The sequence below is a fragment of the Pantherophis guttatus genome, chromosome 3 (assembly GCF_059756535.1).
Source record: "Pantherophis guttatus breed Tessera chromosome 3, ASM5975653v1, whole genome shotgun sequence".
In the NCBI taxonomy this organism is placed as follows: Eukaryota; Metazoa; Chordata; class Lepidosauria; order Squamata; family Colubridae; genus Pantherophis; species Pantherophis guttatus.
The window spans coordinates 54,885,765-54,904,011 of record NC_142065.1 but is presented as its reverse complement, the minus strand read 5'-3'; the positions used below and the strand labels follow the sequence as shown (position 1 = coordinate 54,904,011).

General features: G+C 38.7%; 1 protein-coding gene across 1 annotated transcript; it reads left to right on the top strand.

Annotated features, from left to right (window-relative positions):
* The first annotated feature begins 211 nt into the window (after positions 1-211).
* Positions 212-16,487, top strand: LOC117664068 (adhesion G protein-coupled receptor E3-like). Its single transcript, XM_034414809.3, has 14 exons — positions 212-315; positions 2,994-3,070; positions 6,101-6,193; positions 7,497-7,674; positions 8,339-8,455; positions 8,805-9,001; positions 9,383-9,541; positions 9,943-10,137; positions 11,041-11,276; positions 11,447-11,507; positions 12,648-12,739; positions 13,649-13,817; positions 15,176-15,274; positions 16,245-16,487. Exons 1-14 carry the CDS (start codon positions 228-230, stop codon positions 16,305-16,307), a joined length of 1,824 nt encoding a protein of 607 aa, XP_034270700.3. The 5' UTR covers positions 212-227; the 3' UTR covers positions 16,308-16,487.
* Positions 16,488-18,247: the final 1,760 nt, after the last annotated feature.

Below are 18,247 nucleotides of genomic sequence, written 5' to 3'. Positions count from 1 at the left end.
AAATGCAGAGAATTTAAGTTTGTTATATTTCTAGTATGTTACTCCTGCCTTTTTTTAATAAGATGCATTGGCTGCTACTATCGTATAAATAAATCAGGACCACATTTTTAGTGCAAAAAACCCCCACCTGCCAGTGACCTATATCTTCCTAAAATCTTCAGTTAGTTTATGCTAAATAATGTGCTTAAAGGAAGGAAGACACAATACTGTGTCTAATTTTGCTTAAAATGAATATGGTCACTGAAAATGTCCTTATTTTTCCAGGCAGCAATTGCAAAAACCGTTGGCCAGGATCATATAATAATATTCCTGACAGTAAGTGTATTCATTCATTGACTATTTTCAATTGCATCTTCTTGAGATTAACTGAATGGAACTAATAGAATTGTAATTTTCAGCTACTACAAATGTCTTGATAAATGAAATATTCTATTATGGAGAGTTGTTGAGCTGTTTAAACTAATAAAGGTCTATGACATAATATGGGTTTGAGAGCAAAGGCCTTCACTGACAGCATTCTTCTTAAAAGATAAAAAGTTAAAACTTCTGGCAATTATCAACATTTAAAATCAGCCAATGGCCTTACATTTCACCTTGAATTTTACACAGATGGTACATTCTCTCTAGCACAGAAGAAAAATAAATAAAATTGGATTAGTTGGCTTTTGCACATAATATTTCTCTTACAAATTAATACAAAGAGTACCACAATGAATTATACCAAGCTCCATTTTGTCCAGTCAATCAGATGCCTCTGTAGTTTTCACAATCAGAAGATGAAATTCAAATCCAACATCCAACCTATTTTGTGGGAATTTAGATGACCACTTCTCAAAACCATCCAAGTTACTGAGTACTACGAGATTTTGTGGTCAGTTATGTGCTGTAAAAAGAAATGCATCTTCTGTTCTAACTCTCCTTCCAATCAATGTCACCGAATGACTTCAAGAACTTTTATATACTATTCATTTCCAAATTAGGCAAGGTGCCTCACAAAAGGTACATATAATAAAATGGCAGCAAGAAGCACCTAACAATCTCTTTCTCTAAAAAAAAACAAAAAACAATTCACATAAATGAACAGCAGAACAGTCTGGTCTTAATCAATTTATGAAAGCCAAGGGAGTTCTATAACTTAGGAGAAAATATCTTTCACAGCATAAACAAACAAACAAATGAACAAACAAAAGGAGTAGGGAACCTTTAAAATTCCTTCCTGCTTCAGGCAGACTGTATCTTCAAAGGAGAGACAGTTCTGTAGCTTTCTGGAAGACTAGCGACATAAAGTTTTAAAGATGACAACCAACGTTTTTAATTGGATCCATAAACAAATCATATCCAATGCTGTAATTATAACAAAGGTGTAGGATAGATGAATATTCTACTTCAAGCAAGCAGATGGGATGATGCACTTCACATCATTTCAAAGGCAAATTCATGGAGATGGTGTGGTGGCAGTTTGAGAGCTGACAAGGGCATGAGTCACTGAACTCAGAGCATGCCTATTTAAATAGATCTGCAACTGGTACATCAGTCAGAGATAGGCACAAAGCCCCGGCTACAGCTTTTCTTTGTAGTTTCAGAAGGAAGAGTAGGTCCAGGAAAATCCTAAAATTGCACAGATGCTGCTGCTTACAAGGGAGGCGACTCTATCAAGACTTAAAACTGGAACCAGGATAGAGCCACATCTATTCCCAACAAAGAGCAATGTTCTCAAATTGCAGGGATTTAATCTGAAGTTGTTTTGCCCATTTAGTAATCCAGACACCAAATTGGGATTACCAGAGTATACTTGGCTCAATTTGGGTAGTGATATTGATGACATCTCACCCAAAATTGATAGATGGCTTCTCCCCGAAGTTTTAGGAAGATATTAAATGGAATGCGGGAGAAGATTGAACCCCATGGTACCCCATATTGTAGCAACCACTGTTTCAAGTTTTTTCCCATACAACAGCTGAAATTGCCCAGTAAGCAAGGAGTGATATAACTGCAGAATTCCTCCAGTCCTCAACCAGAGGAATTTAAATTCAGCAGGAGCCGAGTATTGAGTGTTTTTTAAAGGATATACTCATGACGTAAAACAGAAACATATGAAGATAGAAAAACCACACGTTTATAAATAAACCTTGAAAAGAGGGATGCAGAAGAAAAAAAGAGGGAGAAATTGTTCCTTGTTCTTTCTTAAACAAAGAATCATTTAATAACAGTAGCCTGGTGCCAGATGACAAAAGACAATATGTAAAGACCTTGTCCTTATCTATCTCTCACAATTTGTTCTAATGATCAAAACAACTCATAGAAAAGAGATGAAACAATCTCCAACACCTACCCTTCCTTGTGTCCAGAAAAATAACACAGTCAAGCGTATTGAATGCTGCTGAAAGAACTAAGATGACCATGAATGATGCACTCCATCCTGATTCCCAAAATAAGTCATCTACCAGGATAATCAATTCTGCCCCATTCCCAGCCTGAGCCCTGGTTGAAGATTCCAGAAAAGATGTTTCTTCTAGGATCCTCTATAAATGAAGTTCCATTGTCTTCTCCAGAGTTTACTGTAAAATGGGAAGATTGGAAATGTATAACTGCTCATTATAAATTTTGTTATAATTGGTTAGATCATAAGTTGTCTGTTTAGAAGTGAGAATAAGATTAATTTCTGAATAAAGCTGCATAAGGTCAAATAATTGTAATAGAGTGTTTTGTCTCTCAACAATAACAAAATGATTGTTTTGTTCCAATGAGTTTACCAAAATGAGTTCCAATGAGTTTTGTTCCAAAATGATTGTTTTGTTCCAAGGGATGGGGCCACATAAAATTTGGATGAAGGGGTAATTCATGCAATTATAAAAAGTAAGCAAAGCTGCTTCATACACATGGAAAGGACCAGAATGTTACCCCCCTGAACATGAGATCCGTCCATCGAAGTATTTAAACTTTTTAAGTGGACAGTTCACTTTGGCCTTACAGTTTTGTATTTTCCTTTACAGAAAATCCCTTTGACTCCAAAATAAAAGAAGTGGAAAAAAATTTCAATTCAAATCAGTGTTTAAATGAACAAAAAACAGTAAGTATAATACATTATATGTTAAATTTGTATCATTTTTTAAAAAATCAACCTGTTGTTTTTTTTTTATTATTTTATTTTAAATTTATATACCGCCCTTCTTCCTGAGGACTCAGGGCGGTGTACAGCCAGAATTAAAAAACATGAAATACAAATATTAAAAACAATTAAAATATATATAAATTTGGCCCAAAATTAAAAATACAAACCAATTAAAACATTTAAAATTTCTTCTTAAGTCAGCCCGGCTTGCTGGAAAAAAATGGGTTTTAAGGGCACGGCAGAAGGCGCTAAGGTCTTAGATTCTCCTTATCTCTGGGGGCAACTGATTCCAGAAGGTAGGTGCCCCCACAGAGAAGGCCCTCCCCCTGGGGGTCACCAGCCTGCATTGATTGGCTGATGGCACCCTGAGGAGGCCCTCTCTGTGGGAGCACACGGGACAATGGGAGGTCGTTGGTAGCAGCAGGCGGTCTCGAAGATAGCTAGGCCCGATGCCATGGAGCGCTTTAAAGGTGATAACCAGTACCTTGAAGCACACCCGGAAGACCACTGGGAGCCAGTGCAGCTCGCGCAGGAGCGGTGTTACATGGGAGCGCCATGCTGCTCCCATCACTACCCGCGCTGCTGCATTCTGGACCAGTTGGAGCCTCCCGGTGCTCTTCAAGGGGAGCCCCATGTAGAGAGCGTTGCAGTAGTCAAGGCGAGAGGTGACGAGGGCATGAGTGACTGTGCACAGGGAATCCCGATCAAGAAAGGGCCGCAACTGGAGAATCAGGCGAACCTGACAAAAGGTCCCCCTGGTTACAGCTGTCAGATGTTCCTCCAAGGACAGCTGCCTATCCAGGAGGACTCCCAGATTGCAAGCCCCTTCTGTGGGGGGCCAAAGACTCTCCCCCAATAGTCAGTGATGGAGTCAACTGACTATATCGGGATGCCGGGAGCCACAGCCACTCAGTCTTGGAAGGGTTGAGCTTGAGCCTGTTCCTCCCCATCCAGATCCGCACAGCCTCCAGGCACTGGGACATCACTTCAAGGGCATCATTGGGGTGGCCTGGGGTGGAGATGTACAGCTGGGTGTCATCAGTGTACTGGTGGTATCTCACCCCAAAGCCACGAATGATCTCGCCCAGCAGCTTTACATAAATGTTGAACAGAAGGGGCGAGAGGATCGATCCCTGCAGCACTCCACAGATAAGAGGCCTCGAGGTTGACCTCTGCCCCCCTGCCAACACAAATTGCGACCGGTCGGAGAGAAAGGAGGAGAACCACCGCAACACGGTGCCTCCCACCCCCAACTCTTCCAGCCGGTGCAGCATGATACCATGGTCAATGGTATCAAAAGCCGCTGACAGATCTAACAGGACCAGAACAGAGGAGCAACCCCTGTCCCGAGCCCTCCAGAGATCATCAACCAATGTGACCAATGCCGTTTCCGTGCTGTGCCCAGACCTGAAACCTGACTGGAATGGATCTAGATAAGATGTTTCCTCCAGGAATTGTGGGAACTGTCGCGCCATCATACTCTCAACAACCTTCGCCATAAAGCGAAGGTTGGAGACAGGACGATAGTTGGCCAATATTGCCGGATCCAGGGACGGCTTCTTGAGGAGAGGCCTCACCACCGCCTCTTTCAAGGCAATGGGAAAGTGGCCCTCACTCAGCGAAGCGTTGATAACACCCTGGAGCCAGCCTCGTGTAACCTCCCGGGAAGCCAGTACCAACCAGGAGGGACACGGGTCCAGTAAACATGTGGCCGCACTAAGTCTCCCCAAAATCCTGTCCACATCATCGGGAGTCACAGCGTCAAACTCCTCCCAGATAACATTCTCAAGACTATTCCTCGTCACTCTGCCCTGATCTACCCAGTCAGAGTCCAAATCCCGCCGGATCTGAGCGATTTTGTCATACAGGTATTGTCCAAAATCCTCCGCCCTGCCTTCCAAGTTGGTAGTTTATACTACCAATGCTCCAGAGTTATGTAGTTGATGTGAAACGTGTTTTGAATAATGACAAGCTATTAACCACAAGAAACCTTTGTGTGTGGCGTTTGTGGCAGTTCACAATCAATTGTGAACCTGCTTGAGCTCATATTATCAGCTTGAAGTGGGAGGGGGAGGGGAGTCAATTTACTGCTGGGAGAGAAATTGGGATATGTGGATGATGGTAAAACCGGCGGATTTTTTTCCCTTGCTGTAGCTCTGCAGTAGTTTGGGGACACCAGTAATGTAATTGCTGGTCTTCTTATTGTTATGAAGTCTTGTCTGACCCTACCTCCTAAATCCTTTCCCCCTCCCATTTTGATGCTGGCTCTATCATTGCCCACAAGGCCATCCTGCTTAGTTGCCTAGCTATGCCTCTATTCCCACTTATTTATGTCCAGAGAAATCAAAGAATGAGCACCCTTTAGCATATATGTGCCCTCCAATACTCCTCTTCATATGTGGCTTTGAAGTCTCTGCAGATCACAGTGGCCAATTATGGATAAGCTTATCCATTTTTTTAAAAAAAAGTCAAATATTGCTGGTTAATTTAAACAGAAACCTTGATGTCAATTTTTTTAATAAAAAATCACTTTAAAAGAGAGTTTAAGACAAGCATTGAAAACACTGCCACTAATTTGTATAATTTTTATTTTATCTCTGACTGCTAAGCAAAGTGTTCAAAAGAAATGTATGGTAACCTCCAGTCCTGCTGAAGGTTTGCTAGTCCCTAAAATATGTGTTCAGAACATGGTTTCTGAAGAGAAAAAAAAAAGAGCCCTGGATCAGTATGTCCAGAAAAGAAAGTTAAATTAACATGGCTTTCAGGGTCTGATGAACTGATCTGGCATCTGTGGTAAAGATGGTTTCTACAGGTCTCCAGTCCTGTCCTAATCAGGAGTCTCCAACCTTGGCAACATTACCAGTTTTTGAAGTCCACAAGTCGTAAAGTTGCCAAGGTTAGAGACCCCAGCCAAAATAACTATGCAGAGATTCTTTCTTCACTTGCCAACTCTGAGAACACCGTGCTTCCTTTCTCCTTTTCTTTTAGGAAAAGAATTTATACTGCTCAGTGATGGGTTCAGCCCTGAACTTCGAGAATCCTCTTGGTGCTAGTGACATGCATACTGAAGCCACCCTGAAAGTGAGATTTATTGAAAACTGCAGAGACAACATTTGACCACAGCTTCTCTTTCCTGACAAACAAGACTGTATGGTTTCCTATTGTGTACATTGATGATGAGTGGATAGAGGAAAAGTTAGGTCATTATTCTAGGAATTAAATCAGTTTTTCGAATGAAGATTTGAAAATCTTCATTCAAAAGTTAATATCTGTGTTTCAATATGGGATTGGCATCGGGAAGGGAAGGGACTTTGTCAATGTTTAGTGGAAAAGAAATTGGAAAACTAAATTATGGAAAATAAGGTAATAAAGTTGTCAAAGTCTGGAATGCCCTACCTGATTCAGTTGTCTCAGCTACAAATTTTCACAGTTTCAGTCACAAATTGACTTCCGTGGACCTTACTTCATACTTAAGTGGTCAGTAGAGGGGGCGTGCATAAGTGCACTAACATGCCTATCGTCCCTGTCATTGTATTTTTATTCTCTTATTCTTGTTCTCATTTTTGTTTGACAAATTCCAATAAATAAATAAAATAAATAAAGATAGAAGTAAATAAATTGGTTCCATACTTCAAAAGATTCCATTTTTTAACATTTTAATTTTGTAAATACATTTTATTTAATTTTAGTATGCAAAATCAAGTTTTATATATACTTTTGTTAATTAAAATTAACAAATAATTAAGAATACAAGATCCATGATTGTATGAATTCCATTGAGGAACCATGTTAGTATTTTGATCCCAAACAAAGGACTTCATCTCTTGTATTGTAGCGTAAACTTTTTTGAGTCATGAGAAATGAATCCATTTCTGATAAAGTGCATAATTAATCTGTTAAACATTAAGATGGCACAAAACCTACTGTAGTTAGGGTTAGGGTTAATTAATATGAAAATTAGAAACGGATGAAGTCTATACTGAGAACTCCACAAAAACTAAATTGTGAAGGTTTTAAAAATGCAGCAAAAAAGTAAAAGGATACTCAAATTAATTTTTTAATGTCAACCATGGAACTGATATCACAACTTTAGGTTTTGTTTTGAATTTGAAAAAATGAGCAGGTGAAGTTTTTATATCCACAGACTGGGTTCCAGGGTTTGTTTTGGCATTGATTTCTAAAATGATCACTCTGGCTATGCTGATAAAACCATCTTTTAGCTATGCATGGTATCTGAATCCAGCCATACGGCGATATAACAGTGTAAGATTCAAGTTGAAGTATATTGAGTGTCTTCTACAATTCCTGACAAGAACATTCTTAATGAAATGCTTGAGAAAAACTCAAATGAGATTTGAAAAGTTTGCTTCTTGTAATGCTGCAGGACTCGGTGAATTCCTTTGAAAATCTTTTTGATAATCGCTCTCACTGGGATAATAACATAAAGAAGGATTTTGTTACAATTTTGCCCATGATTACGGAAAAAATAAGCTCAGGTGCACTATTAACAGCTCTTGCAAATCCAGGAAACATCTCTCAAACTGTGGTTCGAAACTTCACAGGTAAGGAAAAAGAAAGATGAACTTTGTCTTTGAAGGGGAAAAAAAAGAAAGGCATTTGCCTATATGTTGTACAAGTCAAATTCCCTGTATTGAGTCTTCTTTCATTCATCAACTAGGGGTGCACATGCCAACTCACAATTTTGACTTCTTTAATGAAAGCAACCTATATATGAGAGTTCAGACATGTTTTCAATTTATTTATTTCATTTATCATTTAAATTTGATTCCTACCTTTGCATGAAACATTCCAATAAGCTGTCACAATTAATCAAATCATTCATTAAAAAATGAAAACAAAAAGATTTATTAATATCACAAGTAATAATAAGACCAGCAGCATTGTAATCAATTCAGTTAATAGCGTTTTTCATGAATGAACCATCAACTTGTAAGGCTCTAACTCAAAGCATGTGCATTTACTCAAAGCAAGTGCTATAATTAGGATTTTTGTTTCATTCTATTATGGCATGTGGTTCTTATTTGATATCAGCTTCTGGTTAAATATATATATATATATAATATACTTAATAAGTACATATAGATGGATAGATAGATAGATAGATAGATAGATAGATAGATAGATAGATCGATAGATAGATAGATAGATAGATAGATATAATTCATTAGATCCATTCAGGAACTCGACATTTCTCTGTCTTTTCAGTGATCCAAACAAAACTTATCAGTCCAAAATCCTTTGAAAAGAATGAAGCACTCACGTTAAAAGCTCAAGGAGATCGAATGGCCATCCACCCAAGAACAGCAGCTGCCATGACCACAGGTATTGCTCATAACTAGCTTAGTTTTTCTACAGAGTAGATCCAAAATTACTTTTACTATCTATTTTATTGCTCCCTCCCTGTCAGCTGCAACCCTAGGTTTTTTGAGTTTGTGGAGTGTTTTATCACTCTGGTTTAGATTAGGGAAGTTGCAATCCCTAATCTAATCCACATTGGGAAAGGTGAAAGGGAATAGAAAGTAGTTGGTACCATAGTACCTATTTTACCAAAAAGTAAATATATGGATCTACACTGATCCTTTCATTATCAACATTTTCCCAAGTTTCGGAAAATCATGTATACTTTATTTGGTTTTATGTGTCTCCCTGATCCTCCTTCTGTCTCTTGCAGATATTGTTGCTGTGGCTTTTATATCATATGGTGGGCTAAAATCACTCTTAGAAGACACTTTACTGAAGAATGGAGCATTCTTGGAGAATGAAACGCTGACAGATGTTCATATGAACTCTAGGCTGGTAAGCGTTTCTGCCAGGAGCAAAATACAGAATATTTTTACCCCGGTCAATCTCACTTTTCAGCATCTCAAGGTATGTAAATGAAGTCTACCTTGGAAACCAAGCCATTTTTTTCTATCCATCTTATGAATATATATTAAGGAAGAAAGCAGAATATCAAGAAAAATGTAAATCTGTATAAATGTTCTAAGTAGACTTTATTGTCATTCAAGCTTTATAAATCAGAAGTTTGATAGCACCTTTTCACACTAACAACTTTTATGAAGTTTATGCATTTAATAGTATTTGTGTCCCCTAGTCTTTAAGTTCTACGATGTTGACATAGTTCCTTTTGCATGTCTTACAGTTGTTTCCTTGTTAATGTTTAATAACTCTAAAATGGTGCGGTAGGAGATAAAGTAAATATGTAGATTTTTTTCCCTACCTCCCATCAACATTACTTCCCTCTTGCAGAAAAAAGTTGCCCAGGAAAAGGTTCTCTGTGTCCACTGGATTTCTGGTGCCTTGTCCAATCATGGTTGCCAACAGCTCTTTTCTAACATCACCCATACAGAATGCAGCTGTCAACATCTGTCCAGTTTTGCTGTACTGATGGCCACAACTCACAAACATGTATGTTACTTCTGAAAACATCTCAGAATTATACTGTGGTAAACAACAGGTTATTTTTTTTTCTTACTTGTTATATCTACTGTTGTGTCCTGCTGTTGTCTAGAAGATAACAATTTTCATCATTGAAGCAGCATTTTTCTGTTTGACATGCTGCCGGGTTTTCCATAATTATTCATGGTCCCTTCTTTCATATATAGAAAAGTAAACTAAGAAATGCTTGTAATCCTCAAGATTTAAAGATCTTGACACTTCCTTTCCAATCACAATACAACAAAAGCAGTCAGGTAATAGAATAGCTTTTATATGTAAGTCAGATCTATGGTCTCGACAAAGTGTAAACACATCTTTGTTATCAAAAGGTGGCTCATATGATTTTGAGAACAACTGTCTTCTGTTTACAGGGAGATCTGATCCTCACCATTATTAGCTACATTGGGTTGTCCATCTCAGTCATCTGTCTCTTCCTGTGTATTGTCACATTCCTCTTCTGCCGCTCCAGCCACAACAGCAGCACCTTCATCCACCTACAATTGAGCTTCTGCCTGTTTTTTGCAGACCTCCTCTTCATATTTGGAATAGATAAAACCAGCAACAAGGTATTTCAGAAGAATATGTGATGCTCTGCTCAGTGGAGAGAGAACCCCATCTGGGTATGCTGCAGGGGTGGAGATAGCCCGATCCGGTAGCGATGGAGGCGGGTGGTTCGGAGAACCGGTAGCAAAAATCCCTGCCCGCCCCCCCATGTCCAGCTGCGCCACGCAATCATCAGAGGCTTTTGTTTTTTAATTTTTAAAAGCATTTTTTCTACAACCTCTTTGGCCGAAAAAATGCTTTTAAAAGTTAAAAAAAAAAGCCTCTGATGATCACGTGGATCAGCTGGGATCGTCAAAGGCTTTTAAAAGCATTTTTTCTGAAGAGGTTGTAGAAAAAATGCTTTTAAAAGCCTCTGACGATCCCAGCTGAGTTGCCTGATCGGCAGAGGCTTTTAAAAGAAAAAAAGCCTCTGCCGATCAGGCAACTCAGCTGAACTCAGCTGGGATTGTCAGAGCCTTTTGAAAGCATTTTTTTACAACCTCTTGGGCGAAAAAATGGTTTTAAAAGTAAAAAAAAAAATGGCCACGCCCACCCAGTCACATTACCCCCCCAAGCCACGCCCACAGAGCCGGTAGTAACAAATTTTAGATTTCAACACTGGTATGCTGCCTATTTAGGAAGTCTTCATTTTTCTATAGATTAACTAAATTGAGTCAGTTTTCTTTGCAAACCCATTTTTTAAGCTTTTTTTGTTAGCTTTATGATAGTGACATATCTCAAATGAAAGAAGAGATACGGTGCACAGATTTTACCTGTAGCGCTGCTGGTGGAAGCATGAATGTCAAATATGATCTGTTCCATTCTCTGCTTTTTATAGCCCATTCTTGATTTTCTTTCAAAACCAGCAATTCAAGAATTAGATGCTGATAAAGGAATATTTAAATAACATTTTATTTTTGATTCAGATCATTTGTTCGGTCATAGCTGGAATTCTGAAGTATCTTTTTTTGGCCTGTTTTGTCTGGATGTTCTTGGAAGCTGTCAATCTCTACCTCACTGTCAGAAACTTGACAGTTGCAAATTACAGCGGGGCCAGCAAGTATATGAAGATATCTATGTACCTCATTGGTTATGGGTGTCCTGTCCTGATTGTAGCTATTTCTGCAGCAATAAAACCTGGAGCCTTTGGGACTCTTTATCGGTAAGTCTTAGCATATGGTTAAAAGCTGCTTCCCTCAGCCAGGTGCCACCAAGATGTAAACTCCATGAGCACAATTGCTAGTACAACTCAGGGAGCACAACTCTGTATAATACATTGAACTGTTGGCATATCTGTCTAAATTTCTCCTGATGATATTTCTTTTTCTTTAGCTGCTGGCTTAATCCAAATTTTATCTGGAGCTTTATGGGACCTGTCTGTGTGATAATTGTGGTGAGCAAATATTGTAGAGAAATTAAAGAATTTTATAACTTTTTTTTCTGAAATGAGAGAGAAGAGAAAAAGATCTTGATCTCAGGTAGCGAAAATGGAAACATCAACCTTGTCCGTCGTTCTATATTTACAATGTGTTGGAACATGTTTATAAATTTTTGAAAATGTAGGAAAATTAGTTCTTTCGGTTAATTAATTCTAATATTTTGCAAGGAGCTACAATTTTATACTAAAGGATAAGGTGTTAGGGAAAGAAAGAAAAGATGAATTAGATAGTGAAAAGATAACTCATTTTGTCCTGATTTGCAGAAATTTCTATTTTTTTTCTGTCATCTGTAATTAAAATAGAGTTAGATGTCCATTCATTAAAAGCATCAGCTAAGAAAATGCACTATCTAAAAAAGCAGTCTCCAACCTTTCTGGTTTGGCAATCTGGCATGGAGTGGGGGGGAGATGGGATGGTTTTGCATGAGGGACAGGAATGTATGTGCGCCCAGTTTCACAGAGGGACTGTGAGCGCAAGCATCTGCCACTCACAAGCATGTGTCTATGAGTGCAAGTTTGCATCACTCCCGCAAGAGCTTGCTGCTCCCGCAAGTGGGTCTGTGTCAGTGGTGGGATGCCCCGGGTTTGGACTGGTTCTATACAACCGGTAGTAAAGCCAGCAGGAGACTCCGCCCACTGACCCCGACATCATCAGAATGTTTCTGCGCGTGGCCCCAATGCGAACCGGTAGTAAAGGTAGGTAGAACTCACCCCTGGTCTGTGCACACACACACACACACACACACACACACACACCATCTGGGTCAGGGGTGGGTTCCACCTACCTTTACTACTGGTTCACAATGGGGCCGTGCATGCGCGCTTGCTTCACTCGTGCACGTGTGAAGCGTTCTGATGATGTTGGGGTCAATGGGCAGAGCCTCCCACCAGTTTTACTACCGCTGACCTGTGTGGCCCGGTTTTAACTGGGCCATAGCCCAGTTCTAAATGGGCTGCGGCCTGAGGGTTGGGGACCCCGATCTAAAACCAACAATTGTTCTCTCTTTTTCATCTTATTTAGTCTTAGAACATTATCTATCTGCTGTTGTTATCATTACTTTATTTCTTTCTGAAGATTTTTTTTTCTTCCCAAAGGTCAATTTGGTGTTTTTCTGTCTTATTCTGAAGAATCTGCATAAAAAATTGTCATCTCTCAATTCAAAAATATCTTCAGTCAGAAATACCAGGTAAGATCTACTGTATCATAAAGCATGAAATGTGGATAATAACAATGCTTCAAAATTCTTTTTCATGACAAATTGTGAGATAGAAAACTTGTACAATGTAAGAAGAGCATTCGAGAGCAAATGTAGAAATTCATGTAGTGGAGAACAGTGCTGAGGTCTTTGTATGCATGAGGTTGGCAAAATTTGGGGGAGGGGTGAATTGGTTAGAAACTATCAGTAGCAAAAGGATCCTTTTCTTGATGGAAGTCAGCATCTTTTTTTCCATTGAGTTAAAAATTGTAGAATCTAGGTTGTTCCTCCATTTTGCAGAAATATCTTATATGGATACATATTGGTTGGGCATCTGTAGAAGACAATGACTTTACTGAAGCATAAGTACAATATGAAGTAGGATGTCTCAATATTCATTGATTTTAAACTAAGCATTTTGTCATCAGATATCAAAGCAGTGATCTTAATCTTGGATATTAGCAGTAGATGTTAGGTGAACTGTCTCAGCAAAGGGGAAACTCCAAGTGATTGATAATGGCCTACTGTACTAATTTCCCATTCCTCCTCTTCTTCTTTGACTATGGCCACAATCAACTCTAGCCATTTCCCATTGCTCCACATGTCTCATTTACATCCTCTCCTATGAAGTGAAAGTTCTGGTTTCAACCTACCACAGAATCAGTTGAGAGAGAGAGAGAGAGAGAGAGGATTACCTTAGATCAGGGCTGGGCAACTATGGCAACTTTATGACCTGTGGACTTCAGCTCCCAGAACTGAGAGATGCTGGCTCAGGAATTCTGGGAGTTGAAGTCCACAGGCTGTAAAGTTGTCATAGTTGCCCAGCCCTGCTTTAGATTGATTCAGATGCTCTCTTTTCAGCAGTGTCATTTCCCTGTTGATTTCTTGCCTTTGTTGTAGGTCACTGATCTTTAAGGCTATAGCCCATGTGATCATCCTGGGTGTGACCTGGTGTTTTGGCCTCTTTCAATATGGCCCTGTGGAAGACATTATGGCATATCTGTTCACCATCACCAACAGTGTGCAAGGAATCTTCATTTTCCTGGTGCACTGCTTGCTCAACCAAAAGGTGTTGTATAGCAATATTTTTCAATCTTTTCCTCCCTATGGTCCCCTATCTGGGTCACATTATTGATGAAAAAGATTGCCATTTCCCCAGTTTTTATATATCTCAGCATATGTTGTGGCCTCCTCTTATGTGTTCTTCACTTTTGTGCTCCTTGAAATATCCATATGACCCCTGGCTGAGAATCACTGATGTAGAAAATGAGAGGGTTGCACAGGAATGTAAGTTACCACACAAACAACCTAATATTTCAAGTTTTCCAGACTGGGTTCAAGATTTTGTGAGCTCCTGGTACAAGAATAGTCAGAGCCATTTCCCACTCCCAATTTCTTGTCCATGCTAGAGATAAAAAATGTGGTAGTAACCAATGTTACTTCAAATTCACTCTGCAAATAAACTGGACTTCCCTTGGCATAAATCCTTCCCGTTATAGTCAGCAGCGGGACCACTAACTGATTGGTATGGAGTGGCATATTTGCGTCCCTTGTGAATCTGAAGCCATATTTATCATGCCTATGTGGAAATGTGTTCATTTTTCACTGAACATTTCTGGAATATTGCAAAGTGGTGGGTTCTGGTTTTGGGGTTGTTGTTTTTTTGGAGGCTGTTTGTTGCTAAATATAAAGTGGCTCCAGGCTTCAGATTTTGTATTTGTACCTGAATTCATCTATACCTCATGTGTAATTATCTATCCTTTTACCTAGTCTGTTCAGAAAGCACAGGTATAATTTAGTCTCTGTGAAGTTCAGTGGAGATTATAGACAGATCAATAACGGAATTTACTAAATGGCTGTCCAAAATATGTACAGTCTCTTTATTTTGGTATCTTCTTAACCGTTTATCCATCATTATACAACCAGACATTACCGGAGGTTTCAGAAATGGCAAAAATGTGTATAATCTTTAATTTTCCTTTAGAGAAAATAAACAGACTAGGGAAATAGAAGAAAAATGCATCACAACAGCCTCTTTGCAATGGGAACACTGCAGATTAATTACTTTGTTTACTAATATACACAAACACAAACAAATCCACAAACCAAACTAAAGCTTTGATTCTTTTGTTTTGGAATATTTCAACATACAGGTAGTTCTTATTTAGCGACCGCCTCTTTTTGCTATGACAACAGTGATGAAAAAAGTAACTTTGTGACCAATTGTGTAATTTACAACTTTTGCAAAACTGTAAAGCAAAGAAAAGCTGAAATAAGGTCATAAGCACAGCATACTTTCCCTTAGCAACGACTTCACTTAAAGGCCAAGTTGTCAGTTCTGATTATGGTTGCTAAATGAGGGCTTCCCGCTCTAATAGGAGACTAGTAGACGATTCCTCCTTCTGATTTTGAATTTTGGATTTTCAGGTGAGAGAAGCATACTGGCATTGGATCTATTGCAACAGAGAGAGTCCACCTGAGGTTTCTAAGATTATGGTGACCTCTTTACCCATCAGCAATCCTTCAGTAAGCATGATCAAAACTTTTTATTACATTTGCAGTGGCATGGATAAACAGTTTTTACAACCCAATATTGCAAGGACAAACATGCATAGGATATCATATTTCAGAGATTAGTATTATTTTTTCCACCTAATATTATTGTTACAGTGCAAATACCACGTATCCACAGATGGCAAAGGGGGCAAACACTGGTAGTCCTCGACTTACAACCACAATTGAGCCCAAAATTTATGTTGTTAAGTGAGACATTTGTTAAATGAGTTTTGCCCCATTTTACGACTTTTCTTGCCACAGTTGTTAAGTGAATCATTGCAGCGGACAAGTTAGTAACCTAGTTGTTAAGTGCATCTGGCTTCCCCATTGACTTTGTTTGTGAGAAGGGCACAAAAAGTGATCACATGACCCTGGGACGCAGCAAAGGTCATAAATATGAACCAGTTGAATTTTGAGAACCTGAATTTTGATCACATGATCATGGGGATGCTACAAAGGTCGTAAGTATGAAAAATGGACATAAGTCACATTTTACAGTGCCGTTGTAACTTTGAACAATCACTAAACAAACTGTTGTAAGTCAAGGACTACCTGTAGTTGGCTTAGTTTGATGTTGCTGAGATTTAGTTTTGCCATTATCTTCACCAAAAAGGCCTAGGAAGGAGATAACAATGGGTGGGCGGAGCCTCGCGCTACCATCACTACCAGTTCTCTGAACCACCCGCCGCCATCGCTATCGGTTCAGCCGAACCAGGCCAAATTGGTAGCATTTCACCCCTGCCTTGCACTAAGGTTATGTGGCTCAGGCTAACACAATAAGCCATGGTTTATTTGTTTTGATATATATTATGCAAAAATAAGCATTGAACTTGTCAACTTTGGTTTGTTGCATAAGCCTAAATCCAACCTTAGTTTACTATGTTGTATTATTTTCACATTTAGTTCATGACCTAATAAAAGCTTCTTGTTATTTTTTCAGACAAATGTACCAAGTGTTACGCCAGTGGTTGACCAGAAAGTAGAATGGGGAAACCCAACATAGTTCACTCTTTTGGACTCTTCTGTTCTGTTTGGAGAAAACTGAAGAAAAATTGAATATATTAAACCCTTTGTTTTCTTGTTGGCTCTCTCAGCCCTTTAATGTAATAATGTAATTAAATCCAGACCCATGCTGGAAACATAACTTTTAGTTCATTCCCTGTTTTCATTGCCATTTTCTCTCTGTTCTCCCTATAGTATATAATGTATATACTATATATAGTATATATAATGCAGTATTCAACTGTTTCACATTCATAGTATTTCAACTTTGCAAAGGACATATTTAAAATGTTTTATACAACCCTGATACAGCACTTTTCCAACCTTTTTCTGTACATTGCTCTTTTAGGGAATGTCATGTTTACTAAGGCTGAACATGGGTTGAAGGAATACAAAGGATGTGCCAACATAACAGTATCTTGACAGCAACATTCCTCTTCATAACGACAGTGTACTTTTAAACTGATCAATAGATTCTTTTTTGTGCTGCCAAAAAAAAAAGTATTTATTGCAGTCCTAAATCCTTATCTGTGGCAACATAAACACATTGAAAACTACAGACATTTCTGCTTAGAGAAGGAAAACACAACTGAAATAGTCCAGAGAGACAAAAACGCCAGTTTGGAAATGATCCAAGAATGGTCAGTTTCCAGACCAAAATTCTGCTAGGTTATCCAAGAATGTCAAAGCGCCATACAGTTACGCTAGATTAGAAGTAGGTGGGATGTGTCTGAGGATGGGAATGTGTAATGTTGATTGCCACAAAGAGCCAGTCAAGGCACAGTTTCCTTTATACAGACCATATTTCTACAGGATGAACCAATGAGTATGGCTCATTTGTGAGACATGCTTCTTACTTTCAAGTGGATGACTCAAGTTCCTTTGCTCTCCTCTTGTCAATTTGTGGTGTTTTCCTGGGCTTGGGTGGGACTTACCTAGCTCAGTTTCTGTATCAGCTGACTCAGCCTGCACCAACCCTCTACCTCCTCTCTTCAGCCAATTCCTGTGGTTGAGGCTGAAGCTCAGATTGGTCAAGCTCTTCTACTTCTGAACCCAAAGACTCAGACTGATCCTTAACATACATTGGGTAAAGATTAGAAGATTCTACAGCCATGTTGGTACAAAAATAGTACAGTTAATTGTAAGGAACAACTTGATCCTTCCAATCCTATCAATCCAGATGGAGTTGAATATTTAGGAATAGTTTATAAAAGGTTGCTGTTAATTTTAAACTGCAGTCTAGATTCCATTTTTGTATGTCGTACTTAAAAATGGAACTTGTGTCATAGCAACAAATTTCATTATCATTGCTTGTAGGAATAAATTCTTCTTAAAATGTTATTTTTGCTTTAAGCAATTCTCAAAGCCCCAAAGCCCTAAATTTGCATTTTTCTTGGAACAGCCATATTGCACTGCAAACCTACACTGAGTTTGGAATCAACTACTGTTCCAAGATCTCTGAGCACTCTAATACATCATGGTTATTCTCTTTTTAAGTATGAGAATAAATTTGTTCAAAAAGTAATAAGATAGATCGTTTTATTATCATTTTATCTGGTTAAACATTAATTGTTGAACCAAATCCAGTTAAATATTTCTCCAGGTGCTGAAGGCAGCTTCCCTGAGGATCTCCTTATTTATTTTATTCCAAAACAATAATGCTGTGAGATAAAATTGTCTGAGAAAAAGTCAGCTATTGAGTTTCATTGCTGAAGGTATTATCTGGCTGGATCTGGCTGGATCGCCCTGCTCTTGGTCCAATACTTTAAGCAATACATTATATATTGGCTCTCATATTAAGCCCAATTCTTCAAATACTCTGGGAGGATGTTCTGAGATTTGAACTCACCATTTTAATCTTTTTCAAAATGGTTCTTGATTTATGTCCATGATTCTGTTTTTTTAAGGGTGTGTGTGTGTTTGTTTTAGTTATCTGTTTAT

Coding starts and splice junctions, on each gene's coding strand:
- LOC117664068 (XM_034414809.3), top strand. CDS start 228: ATGAATATGGTCACTGAAAATGTCCTTATTTTTCCAGGCAGCAATTGC. Junction 11,277..11,446: donor GCCTTTGGGACTCTTTATCG/GTAAGTCTTAGC, acceptor CTTTTTCTTTAG/CTGCTGGCTTAATCCAAATT. Junction 15,275..16,244: donor TACCCATCAGCAATCCTTCA/GTAAGCATGATC, acceptor TTATTTTTTCAG/ACAAATGTACCAAGTGTTAC.